Source organism: Lynx canadensis, chromosome E3, assembly GCF_007474595.2.
Source record: "Lynx canadensis isolate LIC74 chromosome E3, mLynCan4.pri.v2, whole genome shotgun sequence".
Lineage (NCBI taxonomy): Eukaryota > Metazoa > Chordata > Mammalia > Carnivora > Felidae > Lynx > Lynx canadensis.
Window position 1 is genome coordinate 16,122,198 of NC_044318.1, and position 19,787 is coordinate 16,141,984.

The window sequence follows — 19,787 nt, forward strand, 5'->3', positions numbered from 1 at the left end:
ACAAGGTAGTGTTGCAAGCTTTCAAGAATATGGCTTTTTAAAAGAATTTCAGCAGCTTTATGGAATAGGGGTGAGGGGTGGGCAAGGAACTACAGAATGGCAATAGAAGCACCATTGGAGAGACTTCCTTGGCTGAGAATGGTGGGTGGAGGTGGAGGGAAGTGGGTGGAGTCACATGGAGATAAGTGGCACGTGTCAGTGGACAGAAGTGGATGGAATCAGTGCAAGTGGGTGGAGTCGCATGTGTTGGTAGAGTTACTTTTAGGGTAGTAAACAAAGGGGCTTGAGGATTATCCTAGCGCCTTGCTGCTTAAGATAGTGGGTCACTTACTGAAATATAGTAGACTGGGGACATGTTTGGGGCTGGATCTCTTTCTTACTGTGCTAAAATACAGCCTAAACAAATCAGTCCACTTCATTTGTAAGTTTTAGCCAAACTCTGGGGACTCCAACCTAGTGAAGGTGGTGGGTAGAGTGGTTAAATGTAGTCTCTGGAGTGAGAGTGCCTGGGATCATATCTCAAGGGCTTTCTGGCTATGTGGTCCTGACTGGTTGCTTAACCTCTCTTTGCCTCAGATCTCTCATCTGTAAAATGGGGATAATGAAAGTAATGTGAGAATTACATGACTGTGTGGCATGTTGTAAACACTCATTAAATGTTTCAGTTATGGCTTCGCTTGCAACCCTGAATTCCAGGCCAAACAGCTTTTCTAAGGCAGCACCAACCACGAAAAAGAGGTAATGCAAAGAACAGGGCCAAAGACTTTCAGGAGTTTTTAATTATCCAGCCTCCACCCACTGCAATGATATATCATTTTTTTTAGAGCAGATCCACTTAGAAAATGATGCCAGGACATGGAAAATGGCTCTTAGCTTTGGAGAAGCTACAGTTCTTCCTTCACTTTTGGTTTCTTCTCTTCTTTTGGAGGTCCCTTTGGCTTAGCCACTTTCTCCTCCTCCTCCTTGGCTGGTTCCTTTTGCCCAGCTGGCTCTTCCAGCTTTGTCACATTCTCTATCCCAGGCAACTTCTGGTCACGTAACTCTTTCTTGATAATAGGTACTTCCTTTTCCTCGGCTAATGCCTCCTCTTCTGTCACTTTACTTTGCTCAGTAGACAACAGCTATTCAAGAAAAGAAGGGAGGGAAGAAGTAGGATAAAGAAATAAAGAGGCAAGACATATGTGGTAATTGTGATTATAATTACCAAGTCTTCTTTTTCTGGAAATGCCCAGAGAGAGGCACTTGGAGCATCCTCATAGATGCCAGAGCCCAACTGTGGTTTTGCCCCTCTGGAAAGAAAGCCCTTGTGGAACCTGCTTCCTCCACTCTAAGGCCACACGTGTGGCTGCCCCAGCTCTAACTCCAGGGCTGGGCATGTGACCCAGGCCTATCATGAATCCCTATCCAGGACATTTCCTAGGACTACTAAGAAGTAGGTGCCTGCTTGCTTTTTTTTTTTTTTTTAATTTTTTTTAATGTTTATTTATTTTTGAGAGGAAGAGACAGAGCATGAGTGGGAGAGGGGCAGAGAGAGACACAGAACTGGAAGCAGGCTCCAGGATCTGAGCTTTCAGCACAGAGCCCGACACGGGGCTTGAACCCACGAGCAGTGAGATCATGACCTGGGCTGAAGTCAAGTGCTTAACCGACTGAGCTACCCAGGCACCCCTTTTCTTTCTTTTTTTAAAAAAAATTTTTAATGATTACTTTTGATTGATGGAGAGAGAGAGAGAGAGAGAGAGAGAGAGAGAGAGAGAACAAGAACAAGTGGGCAAGGGGCAGAGAGAGACTGAGACCCAGAATCCAAAGCAGGCTCCAGGCTCTGAGTTGTCAGCACAAAGCCTGATGTGGGGCTTGAACTCACAAACCATGAGATCATGACCTGAGCCAAAGTCAGATGCTCAACCAAATGAGCCACCCAGGCACCCCTAGGCACTTGCTTTTTAAGCTGGGAAGATATTAGTTTAGAGCTGTGGGGAAATCTTTGACCCTCCGTGGGGAAGTGACTGCTTGGGAATAAGGCCAACAAAGGTAAAACAGAGATGGGGAGACAGAAAATGAGTTTGAGCTTCTGAATCTACCTGATGTTCTAGCAGTTATATGGATTAAGTTCCCATTGTTGCCTAAACGAAAGAAATCGTGTTTCTGATATTTGCAAACGAAAGGGTCCTAACTAATAGAGATGGCACCTTCCTGCAGATGGCCTCACTGAGGCAGGAACACGATTCAGAGAGAATGGGGATTGTCATCTCATCCATTAGGAAAATAATGCCAGAGAGCTGGATCCTGTCAAGACATCTGGTTACTGACTCAGGAACAGAGGCCAGGGAAGCAACCTTAGGAGACCTCAGAGCCTTTGTCTTTCCCTTCATTTCTAAAGTCTGCCATTTCTACTTCCTTGTAATAAGTGCCCTTGAAATAAAGTCATCCAAAATGGGTAGTTGTTCACCGAGTCGTCAATGATCTCCAGAGTACAAGATTATGGGACTCTTGGCACACCCTCTCCTAGTCCTTTGAGTTCTTGATGTTCTATGTGAGACAGAATAATCCAGGTACTGCTGTTTCACCTTACCCCATCCTCATCCTCAATCCTGGTCTTGATTTGAGTTTCCAGGAAGTCAGAAAAGCCCTTCAGGGTATGTTCTCCCTTATACAATACAGCCTAGGAAGAAAATGGAACAAGGTCAAGACAGTATCCTCTTCTTGCAAAATATTCAGGGATTGCTATGTAAGATAAGTCCAGGGTCAAATCCCTAACAACCTGAGTACAGGGAGTAGGTTCTTTAACCTCTCTGAGCCTCCATTACCATGGCTCTAACATAAGAATAATAAAAACTCTTCCACCATAGGGCTATAATGTAGTGCTTCAGAGCACGGACCTCGGAGCATACTGTCAAGGTTCAAACCCTGTTTAACCTCTCTATGACTCAGTTTTTCTATCTGTAATGTGAAGATAACAACAGTACCTACCATATATGTTGTTATAAGAATTTATTGAATTACTATATGAAAAGCACTTAAAACAGTACCTGACTCATAGTGAGTACTACATATAGTTGACATTATTATCATAACAAGAAGAATAAGAATAGTTCTTATTTTACAAAGCATCTGATCCATGATCATTGCTCAGTCAACACTAGTTCCCTTTCCTTTTTTAGTCTTTAAGAAGATTATGAAGCTGTTTACTGCCCACTGGTTGTCTAAACTCCCTTTCAGATAACTAAAGACTTAAGATACCTCCACCCTCTCAACTCAGCCTCATTTTGTACCACTCCTCCACATGCATCTTCTGTACCAGAAGGATGGCATCTCCTTCAGAGTGCTATGGCCACCCTTCTGCCCACATCCTCGTGCATATTATACTTCCTATGTGTAGTTCACATCCCTCTTCTAATCTGATTTAAATCCTCAGCATTCTTCAAAATCTCATGTCTCCATGAAATATTTGCCTTCCAGAATCTGTCCCCTTCAATTCCAATTGCATGTAGAGGTGGGCCTACATCATGACTTCTCTCCCACACTCAGTCATACTCTTCTTGGGAGCAGGAATCTTGGCTTGCTTTGTTTTGATGGACACCCTTCTCCAGGTGCCAAAGCAGAGCAGCATGGAGAGTATGTTCCATGACATTGATGATGCTTGCTGATTATAATACTGAAGTGTAAAAGACATTAACTGCTTTTCTATCATGTGATCTTCCTTCTTCTCATAGCACCCCACCCTCAATATTCACGTAGAAATTCCCCCACCTTATTCCATATAGTCTGGGTAGAGCTCAGCCCCAGTACCAGAGGAAACTGGGCCTGACTAATCAAGACACTCACATCAGCCTGACTACACTGACTGGGTAAGGGAAGAGCAGCTAACCCAAGCTGGACCCAATTACAGCAAGTCTTGGGACTTGTGGGGAAGCTAATGGAAAACACTCTTCAACCTGAACATGACAGGATAATAGGGGCTTGAGCTGAGGATGAAGCTGTTTGGGTAGAAGGCAGAGCTGGAGATAGGGAGAAACTGGTTCTCTGATAATGACATAATGGCATTTCCAGGTATGTGGGTCCCAAGAGCTCCTCACTTGTTGAGAGTTGGTGGGGAAGAGCCTGAAGAAGGGGTACCGGTCCAAGTACATCAGCTGAATGTCATTTGCCATAATGTCAATCTTGGCAATGGTGACTGTTGAGTGGTTTTGATACTTTCTGCCCAACTCCTGCAACACTGGGAAGAGTTCCTTACACTTTTCTGACCAGGGTGCATCTGAAAGAGAAGGGCCATTGCTCAAGTTCACACTAATAAAACTGAAAGTCAATACTACCCCCATAAACACCATCACCATATTTTACTAATGGTTCTGTTGCTTTGCAAATTGCACTCTTTCTTTTAACACCGTATTACATTATTTTACATTTCAATCACAGCACCTGGTCATTATTAAATAAATTAGAAAAAAACTGATATAGTCCCCTTCCACCCAGACACTAACACTTTAAGCATGCTGGAACATTTTCTTCTATTCTTTGTTTCTCCTTTGACATAGCTTTCCACTCCAGTTGAAGAGAAAAAAAAAAAAACAAGAAAAATATTTATGCTAGATGATTCCTCATGTTCTTCCAGAAATCGTGTGTGTGTGTGTGTGTGTGTGTGTGTGTGTGTGTGTGTTTGTGTGTGTGTATGAATATGAGAGAGAGAGAGAGAGAGAGCACAAGAGTTTTCCAACAGAAGTTAAGCTCACAGTCCAAGGTCACCCAGGTAATTAAGCAGAAAGTGGGATTTGAAGTCAGGCTTCTTTGACTTGTGACTATTATAGTACACTGCCTTTTAGTCCCATGGTAGAGAATGTACCTAAGAGGTTGAACAGGAAGTTGTAACAAGTACAATGACCCCTGGAAAGGGGACTTCCTTAGGGACAGTTCCTTTAAGCTTTGAGTCTGGCCCAAGCACCTAGCCCTCTGGAGAGAATCATGGACCAGCTCTAGCATGGAAAGAAACTGAACCTTCCCTGCTCTTTGTGGTCGCATTAAAGTTTCTGGCTCTGTGGGAGGGGTGGCTTTCAGGGCCCTGACACTCTACATTTGGATGATCATCCCTCCATTTACAAACCAAGTGCCTCCATGACCATCTGCTCTCCCTGAAGCTCCCCTGGAGCCCAATGGGCCCTGGGTTGGAACAGGAGGGGGCATAATGGTCACAGTCCCAGGGGGCCAATCTGAGAGGCCTGCTTCCAAGAAAATGAGGCTGCTCTTGCCTTTTACCAGAGCCAAATGAGCATTCTCATAACTCCAGTGTCAGGTAAGTATAGAAAAGCCGCCCACCCTCTCACGTAAAGGGAACAGATCATGGTTATTCAACCACGCAGACCTTAAACACCTCACCCTGTGGATGAGAGTCCATTTCAATGAGATTTTTAAAGGTCTGCACATTGCATTCCAGCCCTCAGGAAGTAATGGCATCAGAGCTTGATTTGAATTTTTTGCCTTGCAATGAATTTACTGTGTGACTTGGGGTAAGGTAATTAATCTTTCTGAGACTAAATTCCCTGATCTGTATCATGGAGAAATCCACTGGACCTTCCTAAGAGGCTTGTTTTGAGGATGAAAAAAGAGCAGGTGTGTGAACAGCCAACTCATGTCGGGCTCATTGTAAGTTCTCAGTAAATAGTAAATAAGAGAGATGTCTGAAGTAACTTCATTATCACCCTTCTCTGTATCTTAGAGTAGGAGTGAAGTCCCCAGTTTGGACTCTCACATGCAAATCAGAAAGAGTAGAGAAAGGGCAATAGTCCTTAGGCAAGCACTGGAAATAATTACAACAACAATAATAGCAGCAATAATAGCTGTTATTTATCAAGTGCTTGCAATATGCCACACACTGCTAAGCTCTCTTCCTACAGGATTTGAGTCTCCAGTTTGGCCACACCAACTCACGTAGGTTAAATACAGGCCATTTGATAAGTTACTTAAAGTCAGAGCTGCTCTTCTGTACAGCAGTTACCAGCCAAGGCACTGAGGTCAGGCTGCCTAGGCTCCAATCCCTATTCTCAGTACTTAGTCACTGCCTGACTTTGGAAAAGTTTCTTCACCCACCTGAGACTCTGTTTAGTCATATGCAAAGTGAGAGCAATAGTAGTAGCTACTTTCAAAAGTGTGTCGTGAGGATTAAATGAGATAAAGTATAGAATGGCTCAGCAGAAGGCCTGGTATACCATAGCATTGAATCAGTGTTAGCCATCAGCATATTATTGTTGTAAAAGCCATAGACCTGAATTATATGGACGGTATTCCACATGTTCCAAGCATTAGATTTTCAGGAAGAGTTGCACTGTGGGTGATAGCATCTTAATCCAAACTCTTTGGATGTTAGAAAACCATCCTTCACATAGTGTTTTGATAGATTTTTGAGTTTTGGGGGCCCAAGAATTCAGGAGCAACACTTGAAAAAGTAATGTCTGGGCCACTGCTTTCTATGGCCTCTGCAGAGATACTTACAGAACATCACAAATACATCCCTTTCCTTGTCAAAGACCACCACATTGAAGTTCTTCCCAACGAGTTGCTTAACTGGCCCCTGGTCCCAATATTTTGGAATCTCTTCACTGGATTGATGTTTCTAGGAAGCAAATTTGAGAGATCTGACAGTCGCCAGAAAAGGGTTGGCAGTTGGGGCTCCCTGCCCCAATGGGAAACAATGGGAAGTTTTCTCTTGTTCTTAACAAGAGCCTTGGGAAAGAGTTTGAAATGCTCATGTTCAGCCTGAATTGTTCAGGGCCAGTTGAGATCAGAGGGCTAAGGAAGAGGTAGGGCTTCAAGCTGGAATGAATTCTAGCCTTCCAAATATGTAATTTGTGAGGTTCTCAGATGAGAGTTGGGTTCATGTCTTTAACATCTTAACTAGTTTGTCCTGAACTCCCCCCTAAAGTTTATCTGTTCCCAATTACTTCCTGAATCAAAACCAAGATAATTTACATGACCTGTTAAACCTTTATCACCCTTTGGCTCCCATTAGCCTCACCAAGCTCATTACCATTCTTTCTTTGCTTTCTTCAACCACACTGGTCTTCTGTTTAACCAAAGGGCTAGCTTTCTTCCACCTCAGGCCTTTGTTGATGCCATTCCTGTGTCTGGAGGGCCTTCCCCACTCCCCATTCTTGCTCTTCTTTCTTTATCCAGTTAACTCAGATTTACCCTTCAAAATGATATCTAGGGAGGGCTTCCCTCACTCTCCCCAAACTAGGTCAGATCCTGCTACCGTAAGTTTTCATAACATTTGATATTTTTCCTTGTATCACTTATTCAAGTTTATCATTTATATCTTATTTTTCTCATTATTTTATTTTCTGGTTATTTGATTCATGTGTCTCTACTACACTAGACAGAATGTCACAAGGGATTTTTCTGTCTTCATCACTGAGTATGCACAGCCTGATACATCGTAGGACCTCAGTAAATATTCTGTGAGAGAATGCATTGAAGAATGAACCTAGCTCTGCTTCTTTTTGAAGGAAGTGGTATAAATCTCACAACATATATTTTTCTCTACAACCATTGCTTCCTGCAGTCTCTTGAATCCACACCCTTCTCTCCATCTGCACTGCTGCTCCCCAACCCAGGTAGCCTTCATCTCTCACCTAGATCACTGCAGTAGCCCCACAGAGTTCTTTCTGTATCTCCTAGTCTTCTCCATACCTTTATTCTACCAGTGGGGTTTTATCTTCACCATGCAAATTTTCCTTTCTATTGCTCTCAGGACACCAAGTCCTTAATATGCATAGCTGTCTGGCCTTTACCCAGTTTGCCAGCTCCTACAATACTTCCCTCGTCCCGACCCCAGCCTCTGGAAGGGACTTGAAGATTCTTTCTGAGGAAGCATAAAGTGGGTGGGGGCTGGACATGGGAGGTGGGAAATGGTGAAAAAGATGGAAATTAGAAATGGGCCAGACCAGGCATGTGACATCTCATACGTCATGTGAAGCATGCTCATCTCTATTGCAAGAGTTTGGTGGATGTATTGGCCCTTGACAAGGAGACAGACACCTCCTGAGGTTCAACTGGAGGGAAGAGAGAGAAAGGGTAGTGCTGCAGGTAGGTTTGTAGATATGTTGACAGAAAATGAGGGGCCCTTGTCTTAATGATACATGGTCTCGTGCTCAGCTGAGACTGGAAGAAGGAAGGGGATATGAGGACAAAGAGACTCAGAGATGAAGAAGATGAACACACTAAGAGAAATTTCTATAGATATGTCAAGACATTTCAAAGAGCCCACAGGAGGTTTGTGATTCAGTGAAACCAGCCTGCCTCAGGGTGGTGTTCTGTTTCTCTAGCATTGGCCTGGAAGCAGTAGGGACATGAAGTGGGTTCAACCAGGGTTGTGATTTTGCCTTGTAAATTCTACAGGGTGTAAAGAAGTAGAAGATAGATAAAGAAATAAAGGGATAGAGGAATTAAGGGAATCATCACCAGAGCGATGAACTATGGAATCCAAGTTCATGAAGGCAGTAGAGAGACTGTGACATGGGATCAGGAGACTGGAAGCCATGAGAAGGGTAAGGATTTACAACAATATGGATACTAGAAAAAGGAACTAAAGGGATGGGAAGCTTGAAATCAGGTTTTCAGAGGGGCTGCCATCTCTAAAATGTGGCCACAAGAGCAGGTGGCTGGAATGGTAAACAGTGACTAGAGAAGAGAGAGACCAGGGTTTTGCATACTGACATTTCTGGAGGTGATGGCAGAGAAGGGATGGAAAGCAAGTCTGCAATGAGCTTAAGTCCTCAGAGAGTGAAAGGGACATGATCAGAGGACAGCAATGGAAGGTAGGAGCAGGTGATCTAAAAGTCCAAATGCGTGGGGTCTGGCATTTTGAAGGTAGGAGGAAATGTCATGGAGGACACCAGCCTCACTACTTGGCCTGTGATGATGATGTGCATAGGAGTCAAAAAAAAAAACAGCTTTCACTTGAGAAGGAGTGTCTGTGTGGGAATGGACAGAAGGTGATTGGAACCCTCAGAGGGAAAGGGACCAAATATTCTGGTTTGCCTGGAAAGTTCCAATTTATTCTGTTTCAGAATACTTTTAAAGATTGCATGCCCCCAACCTCCATTATTCTCAAAAGTGTTTCCATTTGGTAAATAAAAAATATGGTCACCTAATGCAGCAGGGTGGCTGAAGGACTTCACAGGTGCTACATAAACAGCAGGAGATGTTGTGTTATGTATGATCCTTCTGTACCTTCTCCTTCCTTTTATAGCAAAATAGGCTCATTTCTAACCTCCCAGACAAGGGGTCCCTAAAACCTTTAGGGCTAAATCCTGATGGCTTAATACATCCCCACCCCCCTCTCCCCCAAAATCCATCTATCCTTAAATCTTTCACAGGAGAGTCCAAAAGGAGGAAAAGTGTCTCCTTTCATAGGATTTTGGCCCTGGGAGCTCCTGCATTTCAGTTGAGAGTATCTGCAAAGGAAATGCCTTTCAGAATAAAGAATTAATGGTGGACTCATAGTGTCAGGACAAGTCAAAAGTTGAAAAGTTTGGAGGTGGAGAGATAAGGGTATTTCCCCATTTTGAACCATGAGATTGACCTTTATTCTGCCTCCCTGTTCAGATGACCAAAGCCAGCAAAATTATGAAATTTTGAGGTTCAGGGTAAAGTTTGTCCAACAACAAACTTACCTTGGCACTTCTATTCAGAAAGCTGCGGCCAAATTTCTTGAGATTTTCGTAGGTTATCTCCTCAGAAGGCATTTTGTACCTCGCGTCAGAGCTTAAGTTTAGGATTTGGACACATGGGATATTAACCTCTGTAATCCTGAAGTATTTGAATATATGTCCATTTCTGGGTTCATCTGCATCCACAATGATGAAGAGGATCTGCCAAATCAAATAAAACCTGTGTCCCTCTAGGATTGGAGGCCATGAGAAGGTTAAAGATTAAAACTGGCTAAGGAATCCCTTACTGAGGGAAAGAAACTCCAGAGCCATGGGAGATCACTAACGGAATGCAAATAGCAGGGTCTATGGAGTGCCTCTGAAAGATAGAACAGGGCCCCTTTCCATCAGGCAGGGCAGCCCTGTGCCCAAGGGCACAGGCTGATGTTGTCCGTCTGCCCGGTTTCACCATCCTTGTGCAGGGTACCATCCACACAACCACAGGAAGTCAGGAGGTCCTGGACTTTCATCCAGGTCCTTGGGCAAAACCATAACTGACCCTCTCTGTGCTTCTATTTCCTTATCTTGTAGAGATTATAAGAGTACCCACCTTATAGGGTTGTTGAGAGAATTAAACAGGACAATGGCTTAGTTCAATAACTGGGAGGTAGAAAATGCTCATATGTCAGCTTTTTTTGTTCTAAATTATTCTTCTGTCAAGGGAATTCATGACTTCATTTACTCATCATTAAACAAATATTAGTGGAGTGCCTACTAGGCATTTTGCTACCTACTGGGGACATAAGATCTGCCCTCATGGAGTTTATGTTCTAATGGAAAAAATAGACAACAAAGGAGTGAATAAATTAATAAATTCATATAGTAATGAGTGCCAGTTAGACAGTAAAAAGGGCACTGTGATAGAACATGACCATATAGGTGAAGTCAGGTCAGAGCTCAGTGTTAGGTAGGAAGGTCAAGAAGAGTATCTGAGGAGGTGACATCTTAGCAGGGACATGGGTGATGAGTTAACAAGTCAGGACAACACTGAACCAGGCAGTGGAAATTGTTAATGCAAAAGCCTGGGGTCAGGGAACATAAAGTGTTCTTGAATAGAAAGGAAAGGCTGGTGTGGCTTCAGCATCATGAGGGACAGAGTCACGGGGGACAAGGTTAGAGACATGTCAGAGATGAGATCAGAGCTCTAATAAGGAGATTGAGTTTTATCTGAATAAGATAGAGGGCCACTGAAGAATAATAAGCCAGAGAGTGCTACAATAATTTGTGAAAAATGACTCTGGTTGCAGAGAAGCAGTAAGATTGGAAGTGGGGAGGCCACTTAGAGGCCACAGCAAACACTGATACCCTCAGGTCATTCATCTATCAAAATATTAAGGGCCCTGTTATGTGCCTGACACTCTTCCGGGTGCTGGGGAGACTGTGAAAACAGAGCAACGTATTAGAACCATCCTTTGTATACTTTCAACAAATATTGGCTAGATGTGAACAGGATAAGATATGGGGGTATGACCTGTCTGAATAGTATTCATCCATTGTCTTTGGCTCTAAAATGGATCACAGTCAATAAATGGCATTCAGGAACCTAGATAGTTGGGGTAAAGGGCATTTAGAACCTTATCTCAGGGGCACCTGGGTGACTCAGTCAACTGGTTAAGCATCTAACTCTTGATTTCGGCTCAGGTTATGAACTCACAGTGAGATGGAACCCCAGGTGGGTCTCTGAGCTGACAGCATAGAGCCTGCTTGGGATTTTCTCTCTCCCTCTCTCTCTCTGCCCCTCCCCTGCTCATGCACTCTACCTGTCTGTCTTTCTCAAAAATAAATAAACATTAAAAAAAAAAGAACCTTGTCTAACAATATATGCCAAAATAAACTCCACCCAGATTAAAGAGCTAAATTTAAAAAAATAATCTGGAAGAAATATGGCTAAGTACTGACTATCATAACATAAGAGAAATAGAGGGAAGCAATCAGATTGTGATCAACTGAATTACATCAAAAATCTATATTTTAAAATTGAATAAAGCAGGAAAAATATTAACCAGAGATATTTCTGTAATTGGAACAAACTTCCTGGAGAATATGGTGGGATGTAGCACAAACATTAAATATGTTCATGCCCTAGTGGCTTTACTTGTATTTATCTTGGGGTTTAAGCTTTTTAATTGTTTCACTTGAATTTAAAAATTTTTTTTTTCAACGTTTATTTATTTTTGGGACAGAGAGAGACAGAGCATGAACGGGGGAGGGGCAGAGAGAGAGGGAGACACAGAATCGGAAACAGGCTCCAGGCTCTTGAGCCATCAGCCCAGAGCCTGACGCGGGGCTCGAACTCACGGACCGCGAGATCGTGACCTGGCTGAAGTCGGACGCTTAACCGACTGCGCCACCCAGGCGCCCCCCACTTGAATTTTAGAGTAATTTTCTTGAAAAGGAAAAAAAAGCCTGCCATTACCATACTTCTTATAAAAAAAATAAAGAGAAAAAAAGAAACTAATTGCCTCCATAGTCCAGGTGGTGGTAACTACATAAATACAGGTATAGGTCTTAAGAAAAACAGATTTGTTTCTAATGATGATGATAGCAATGATGATAACAGTGTTCACTGTACATTGCTCATTGCTCTACATACGATGCTTCTAATTCTTACACACAGTTCTCCATTTTACATGAGGTGATTGACACTGAGAGGCTTAGAAACTCAGTGACAAAAATCCCTTGTAAGAGGAAGAAAAGTTGTGTAAAGTTTAAGCCTTTCTGCTTCACACCTTCAGGCTGTTCCTATTCCCTGACCTCAGGCAGGGGTGGTCTCTCCTCCTCCTCACCTGCAGGCCAAAAACCACCCACAGTGCAACCACTCACCCTTGCTGGAGCATAGTCCATGAAAAAGCAACCAAACCTCACATACCAAGAAGAAGCATAGGTATAGCAAGAAAGGAAGAGACACTGGACAGGAAGAAGGGAGGAGGCTGGTTTAAAATTAAGTAGTAAATAATATGTAGTATCAATATGTAAATAAGGAAGCTGGTATGGAAATGAATATGCAAGTTATCCCTGGCTTAATTTATAATCAGCCTGGCAGGCAAATAGCATTAGGGTCTACAGGTTCTGGATCCCCATTCAACAAGGGCAATACCACTTTCCACAAACCTTGTTTGTAAATTCCTTCGATGCCAACTTGTAATGCTGCATTATCATACCAAATGACTCGGATCTTTTAGAGGCGAAGAGCAGCATGTGATTCAGGATGTGCAATTCATAAATCAGATCCTTACTCTGAAATTACCAGGGAAATAGGTCATCCAGGCACACAGCTGCCCCAGCTGCCCTTCTCCCAGGGACCTTTTGGCTCACTGACCTCGGTGTTGTATTCAATAACAAAATCTGTAAGGTGCTGCTTTATGACTTGATTGAGGACCTGTTTGTTGGTACTGTCATTAATAAGCTCCTCCCGATTCACAATTTTTCCCTTGGACAAAAGGAGAAAAACATTAGAGGGCAGTAGCTTCCGTAATATAGACACTTAATAAATATAAATAGCAAAATTTTCCCCTTGGACAAAAGGAGAATACCATCATGACAAGTGTAATCCATAATCTTTACTTCATAAATAGGAATGGCCAGCCTGTGGGTGAAACATGGGTCTGTGGCAGCCATGAAAATCTCCAATCTACAAAGCAGGGGGTGTAACCAGCTGCTGTGCTTTGAAACCCATCCACGTAGTCGTACTGATGCTGAGCAGTATCTTACACACTGCTCCTAATCGATGCACTGTTTCAGGGATACTAAGGCAAGCTCATTTCTGGGAGATGCAGGACTTCTCTGGTAGGCAACTTTGGCCAACTTTCTTAGAACTCCACTGCAGTCAAGGACCTTCTTTCCTTCCAAAGGGTCAGACCTACATCCTGGCCTGATGAGTTCTCCCTGCCCCTCCCCCCACATCAGCTCCCTTTGTTCCCCTTCATAGGCATTTTCCCCAATCTTTTGCATATCTAATCCTGTTTGATGACTGCTTCTCAGAAGGACTGCAATTAGCATAGAGAAGGAAATAATTCCCTGTAGCCCTGGATCAAAGTCTGCAGGGGAAGGAGAACAAAGAGGTGGCTCTTTTCGTTGGTTTCTCTCTACTCCATCTCCTTCTCTTTGCGTCCACCAATCCTACGCTCTAGTCCAAATCCCTTCCCTGGACTCCTGCAAAAGCCTTCTAATGGTCTTCCAATTTCTCCCCTTATTTCCCTCCATCCCATTCCCTACCTTCAGCCAGAGTGATGCGGTTAAAAAGCACTTATGTCATTCTCTTGCTCAAATACTGCACAGCCCCTGTTGTCCTTTGGACAGAACCAAAACCCTTTTCTGGTCGTAGTAATAGTCTGATAATACTAATCAGACTTATCAAGAGCTCATATTGTACCGGTCACACAGTTCTAAATATGCCATATGCAAGAACTCTTAATCCTCATAACATCTCACTGAGCTGTGAATCATTATTTCTTCCATTGTACAGTTGAGGAAATCAAGGTACAGAAAAATGAAGTGACTTGCCCAGGGTTGCTAAGCTAGTGAGAGGTAGAGCCAAGATTCCACCCCAGGCTGTCTGACTCTAGAACTCATGCTCTTAACCATAAAAATAGACCAACTTTGTCCTAACTGAATTTTTCAAATTTGCTCTTTGGCTTTTGATATTGTGATGAGGTTTGTTCTGTGGAACTGTCAATAATTTTTTTATGTGGTCCAAATTTATCAGTATTTCTTTTCATAGATTTTGGGGTTTCTGTCAATGCTTCATAAAAGGGCTTTCCCACTACAAGTTTAGAAGCAAAATCCTCCATGACATCTTCTAGTGTTTCCATGGTTTCATCGTTATATTTTTAAATCAATAAGAAATCAATCTGGAATTTAATTTGGTGGAAGGAGAATATATAGATTTAGCTTTATTTTTTTTTCTAAATGGCTACCCAATTCTCTCAACACTAATCATTGAATAACATATTTTCCCTAATGATCTAAAATATCACCTTTATTATATACTAGATTTCCATATGTATTTGGATCTATTTTTAGACTCTATGTTGTCCCATTCAGATACATAAATCAGGTTATTTTATTCTCCGACTTAACACTTTTTAATGACTTCCAAGAGCCCAAGTAAAAATGTAGTGGCTCACAGTCTTAAGCAGATCTGGGTATCACTTCACCCACCTCCTATGTGGCCTTGGGCAAGTAAACTAACCACTCTGAGCCATATCTATAAATAACATGATTACTGTAAGGATTTGGCTTTGTGTGGGGAGGGAGTAAGGCATGTTTCAGGAACCAGACTACAGTGTTTAGAGTAACACTGTTCAATAGAACTTTCTGTGATGATGGAAATGCTCTGTATATCTATGCTGTCCAATACAGTAGCCACTATCCACATGTAGCTAGTTTGATTGGGGAACTAGAATGTTAATTTAACTAATTTTAATGTAAACAGTCATATGTGACAAGTATCTGCCATATTGGGCAGCTCAGATCTAGATCCCAGAGAGGAAGAAGGGGAAGATGTGTAATAGAGGCTAGGCTGTGAAAGGCCATGTAGGTCTTATTGGAGACTTGAGTCTTTATCCCAAGAATAATAGGAAGCCATTAAAAGGCTTTCCAGTGGGAAGGAGGCAGGTGGCCATCAGTTGGAGTTTTGGAAAGATTGTTCTTTACAGTACAAGAGAGATTGTGGTAGACCAGTTGGGTAGATGTTGTAGTAGGGTATAGGAGATCATGGTCACTTGACTTAGGATAGTAGTAATATAGCTAAATAGATAGATTCAAGGGGTATTTTAGACTTAAAATAAATAGGATTGGAGTGATGGACTGGTTGTGAAGGGTGGAGGAGAGGGAGGTTTTAGAATAATGCCTGGGTATTCTGACTTTCCTCACATGGGAGAAATGGTGACACCATTCATTGAGAGGGGAGAAAACACTGTAAGAGGATTTGGAGGGGAGATTGTGTTAGGCTTGGTCATATTGAGACAGTTGGTGATGGATATGAAAGTCTGGAGGTAGAGAAGTCTGGGTGGAGATGGAGATTTGTAAGTCATGATTATATGAACAATATTTGCTGTTGGAGGTTGGGTGGGAGAGGATGGACCAGAAGAAAACACAAGGTAGAGGACTGAGCCTTAATGAATGGCATTTACTGATCCAGAAGAGGAGGAGGAGCTTAAAATAAAAAATGTCTAGAAAGGCCAGAGAAACTCCAGGAGACTGTGTGATCTCACAGCAGCTGCCTAGTCCAATGCCACTTAGTTCACAAGTGGCAGAACTAGAATTTGTACCCAAAGCCTATAGATACATGCATTGTACACTATTTTGAACTGGAGACACTTCACTAGCAATAGAATCAAAATCTTACCTTTTTGAACACCAGAAGACTGTCAAGGGTGACGTGGAAACGCCCAATGGCATTGCTAATTGATATCACTCCAAACGTTAGCTCTGGGAAGTCTTTGATCACATCATAGAACAACTCTGCTACTTCTTCCTCTAAATCCTGTTTGGGGAAGGATGTTGGGTAAGGCTTTGATAGAAAGCAAAATACCTGGCTTATTTAAGGTCAAGGTAGAAATGGTGACCAATTTGTCTCCTCACCTTTCCAAGTTCTGGGGTTTTCCTGGGTCCCCTAAATCCCTTTTCATGGATGTTTCATACTCAGAATACTTATATGGCTATGACTAAGCCCAAAATAGACAACTCCACAGAGATTAATGAAGAGAATTGATAAACTTGATTTTTTCCAATTATTTATAATAAGGTTGTTCTAAACACACAGGTTTAGACTTAAACATTTATTCCTTAATCGCTTTCAGAAGAGGCGACTGATCTGGCCACATGGATCACCAAATATGAGAAACTTGGGGCTGAAAAGTGAAATGAGACAGAAAGAGGCACATACTCTTCCTATGTAAAAATATAATGCCAAAGTTCTGACTTCTACTGGGGGAAGGAAAGAATCGTCAGAGTTACAGGACATGAGTAGAGACATATGAGAAACCATTCTGCACAAGGAAAAACAATTTGCAAATTATTTATTATTCAGTGATGTTCTAAATGGGCCTCCAAAAGATCAGTTATACTATCAAAACCAATTTAATAAGTGTCAGTCTCCTCTCCTCTCTCTGCATTCCTGTCCACCTTTCTGGTTAGCATCTCCTACCACTTCACCTTCCATTCTTTCCTTCTTCATTTTAACCCTGGAAAAACAGCTTGTTGGAAAAGGAAGAACGGGCATAGAATTAACCCAAGTGGAAGACCTCTCCTCACCCCCCCCCCTTCCCAGACACAGGATCCTTACCAGTTGAAAAGTCACCTCCCACCTCTTGACCCCAGTACCTGGAAGAAGCCAATGATGACCAAGGGCCTGGATTTCACAAAATCTAACACCTGCTGGGTGTTATTGAACAAAAATGCTTTTTGGCTAATTTGTCTTCTCAACCAAACGACCAAGGCAGTAGATTCAACCACTCCTGGAAACAGAGACAGTTAAGTGGATCTCATAGCAGTTTCCTCTTAAACTGGAGCAAGACTTGTTTTTTCCAAGTTTAATGAGCAGAAGCATCTCAGTCTTGGACTCCGACACATTAAAGGCCAAGGTCAGTCCTTCTACTCCTCCCCATCCCAGTACCAAGGCATGAACATTAACAGCAGCAGCTAAACTTCATTGAGCACTTACCAAGGACAAGGCACTCTGCTGAGCAATTTGCATATATTATATCCCCAAAACAACACTACCATATGGGATAGATACTCTTACCCTCCCCATTTTGCAAAAGAGAAAACTGAGGTTTGACTTTCCAATGGCCATTCTACTAGTGCACCTGGGAATCAAACCCAAGAGGAAGCATGCCTTCTCTTCTTTTCTTACCTACCTTCCAAAGTGACAGGAAGATAGATTTATTAAAAAAAAAAAAATGAATGAAATGTAAATAAAAATACCAGCTAGCTTTGTGACTTTGGGAAAATTCCATTATTGCCTATGCCTCCAACTTCTCATTGAGACCTTCTCATGAAGGTCATAGGTCATGACTTCCATTTCTCAGCTATCATATGGGAGGTGCTAAGCACAGCAAAATCTTAGCTTCTAAAATTGGGACACATATACCATGTCTGGGGAGACTTAATAGTGTGCCAAAATGTACATGAAGCTATAGACATATGTTTGCTAGAATCATCAATTCCACATGATGGTAGATAACATAAAATACTATTTTCTATCAAAGATTACTATAGAATAAAATGAAGCATTTAAATTGAGTTTATGAGATAAAGCAGTGTTTGTTTTAAGTAGCTTTGGACTACATCTATAGGCCCATATTCCTTCACTCAGCATTCATTCCTTCACTCATTCGTTCATTTGACAGATATGTGCTGAGTACCTATTATGTTATTGAGTGCTGTGCTTGGTCCTGGGGATATAATGGTGAGCAGAAACAAACACAATCACACTGTTTTGCAGCTCTCGTTCTGTTGACTAGGACAATTGTCAAATAATTACACAAACAAGCATATAATCACACTCAAAGTAGGTATTCAAAAGCAAAGTTCTATGAGCCTGTAGCAAAGATACATGACCTAGACTGTGTATTCAAGGAGGGTTTCCTGGAGGAAATCACTTATGAGCTGAAAACTGAAGGATGCAAATGAGTCAATAAGAAGGCAGCAATAAGAAGGAAATTGGACAAGGAAGGAGAGGGAAAGGCTTCCAGGCAGAGCAAGCAGTCTGTGCAGGACAAATTGCTGCATGCAGCTTGATGAATGCATGTCAGGTGGTAAATCTACTGGAAAGGACTCTATTTTCAGCATCTTGCTTACATATAAATATATATGTTTATATAAATATAAACAATATAAGTTTAAAAAACTTACAGTGGAGTATATTTGCATACAGAAAGGTGTACAAATTATAATGTATAGTCTTATGAATTTTTGCAGAATGAACACACCTGCGTACTACCCAGATCAAGAGATAGATCATTGCCAGGCTCTCACAAGTCCCTACTGGGCCCCCTCCTAGCCCCTGACACACCCCTACCTAAGGGTAACCACCATGCTAACTTCCAACAGCATGCATTAGTCTGCCTGCTCTTGAACTTCATATAAATGGAATCACAGTGTGTGTTTTGGGGTCTGGCTTTGTTACATTTGTGAGATTCATGGGCTGTTGCACGGGCTGTGTAGCATTGTGTTTTGTGAATATTCTATAATTTATCCATCCTCTGTTGGTAAGCCTTTGGGTTGTTTCCAAATTTGGGGCTGTTAATTAATTTTCATGCATGTCTCTGGGGGCACGTTGTATGCACTTCTGTTGGGTACATGCCCAGGAGTAGAATTTCTGGTCATAGGGGATGCTGCATTCAGCTTTAGTAGATACCAATTAGGCCATTTTAAAAGCCACAATGAGTCAGGCCTATAGAAGTTCATAGAAGGACGATGTGCTGGCTTCAAGGGACAGAGAGAGATGGGGGAGGCTTCATGCCAGCCTCAGACCACGGCACTCCACCCTGTGGCAGTCCCCCTCTCTTCCTGGATTCAGCCCCAAGGCTGAGTTTCTATTTTCACATTCATGTAGACTATTCTATGTTCTAAGCCATCTTTCAGAAAGAAGCAGGCACAAATTGTGGAAATAGTTTCTCTTACAGGCATTTGTCTGAAAAAAAAAAAAAATGTTGTAAGTGCTCTGAAAGGAACTGGTTTCAAAGTCCCGAAAATACCAAAAAAGGTGAACAAAAAGCCCTCCGAGTCCATTTGAATTTCAGGTCATCAGAACCATAGTGCCGATCTCATGTGCCACTGTCTCCTGCTGTCGGTACGGCAGCCATGCCCTCTTCCCCCGGCACACTGGGCCTTGGCACCCACCAGTCCCTCCACCTGTGCTGCCTTTTCCTCAGCAATCAGGGCATCTCCTCTGGCTTATTAGTCCTAGGTTTGGACTTTTCTTACCACCACCCTCCTCCCCATCATATCATTTTCTATTTTATGATCTATTACATTTTCTGAAACTTTCTACCTTTTTCTGAAACTACAATTTTTGTCTAGCTTGCTCGCTAGCTCCTGTAACCATCTGGCTCATACTAGGTGCTCAAGAAATAATTA

The 19,787-nt window shown here is 42.3% G+C and overlaps 1 protein-coding gene across 1 annotated transcript in view; it reads right to left on the minus strand.

Moving 5' to 3' along the window:
• Positions 1 to 761: 761 nt before the first annotated feature.
• The window catches only part of PDILT (protein disulfide isomerase like, testis expressed), a 34,791-nt gene continuing 15,765 nt past the window's right edge, over positions 762 to 19,787 (minus strand). Inside the window, exons 3-11 of the mRNA XM_030301020.1 lie at positions 17,028 to 17,161; positions 16,051 to 16,188; positions 13,021 to 13,131; positions 12,813 to 12,938; positions 9,666 to 9,863; positions 6,484 to 6,604; positions 4,077 to 4,255; positions 2,573 to 2,662; positions 762 to 1,121 (exon numbers count right to left, since the gene is read on the minus strand). Of these exons, the coding sequence (XP_030156880.1) occupies positions 885 to 1,121; positions 2,573 to 2,662; positions 4,077 to 4,255; positions 6,484 to 6,604; positions 9,666 to 9,863; positions 12,813 to 12,938; positions 13,021 to 13,131; positions 16,051 to 16,188; positions 17,028 to 17,161 (1,334 nt within the window). The 3' untranslated portion in view covers positions 762 to 884. The remainder of the gene's footprint in view (positions 1,122 to 2,572; positions 2,663 to 4,076; positions 4,256 to 6,483; positions 6,605 to 9,665; positions 9,864 to 12,812; positions 12,939 to 13,020; positions 13,132 to 16,050; positions 16,189 to 17,027; positions 17,162 to 19,787) is intronic.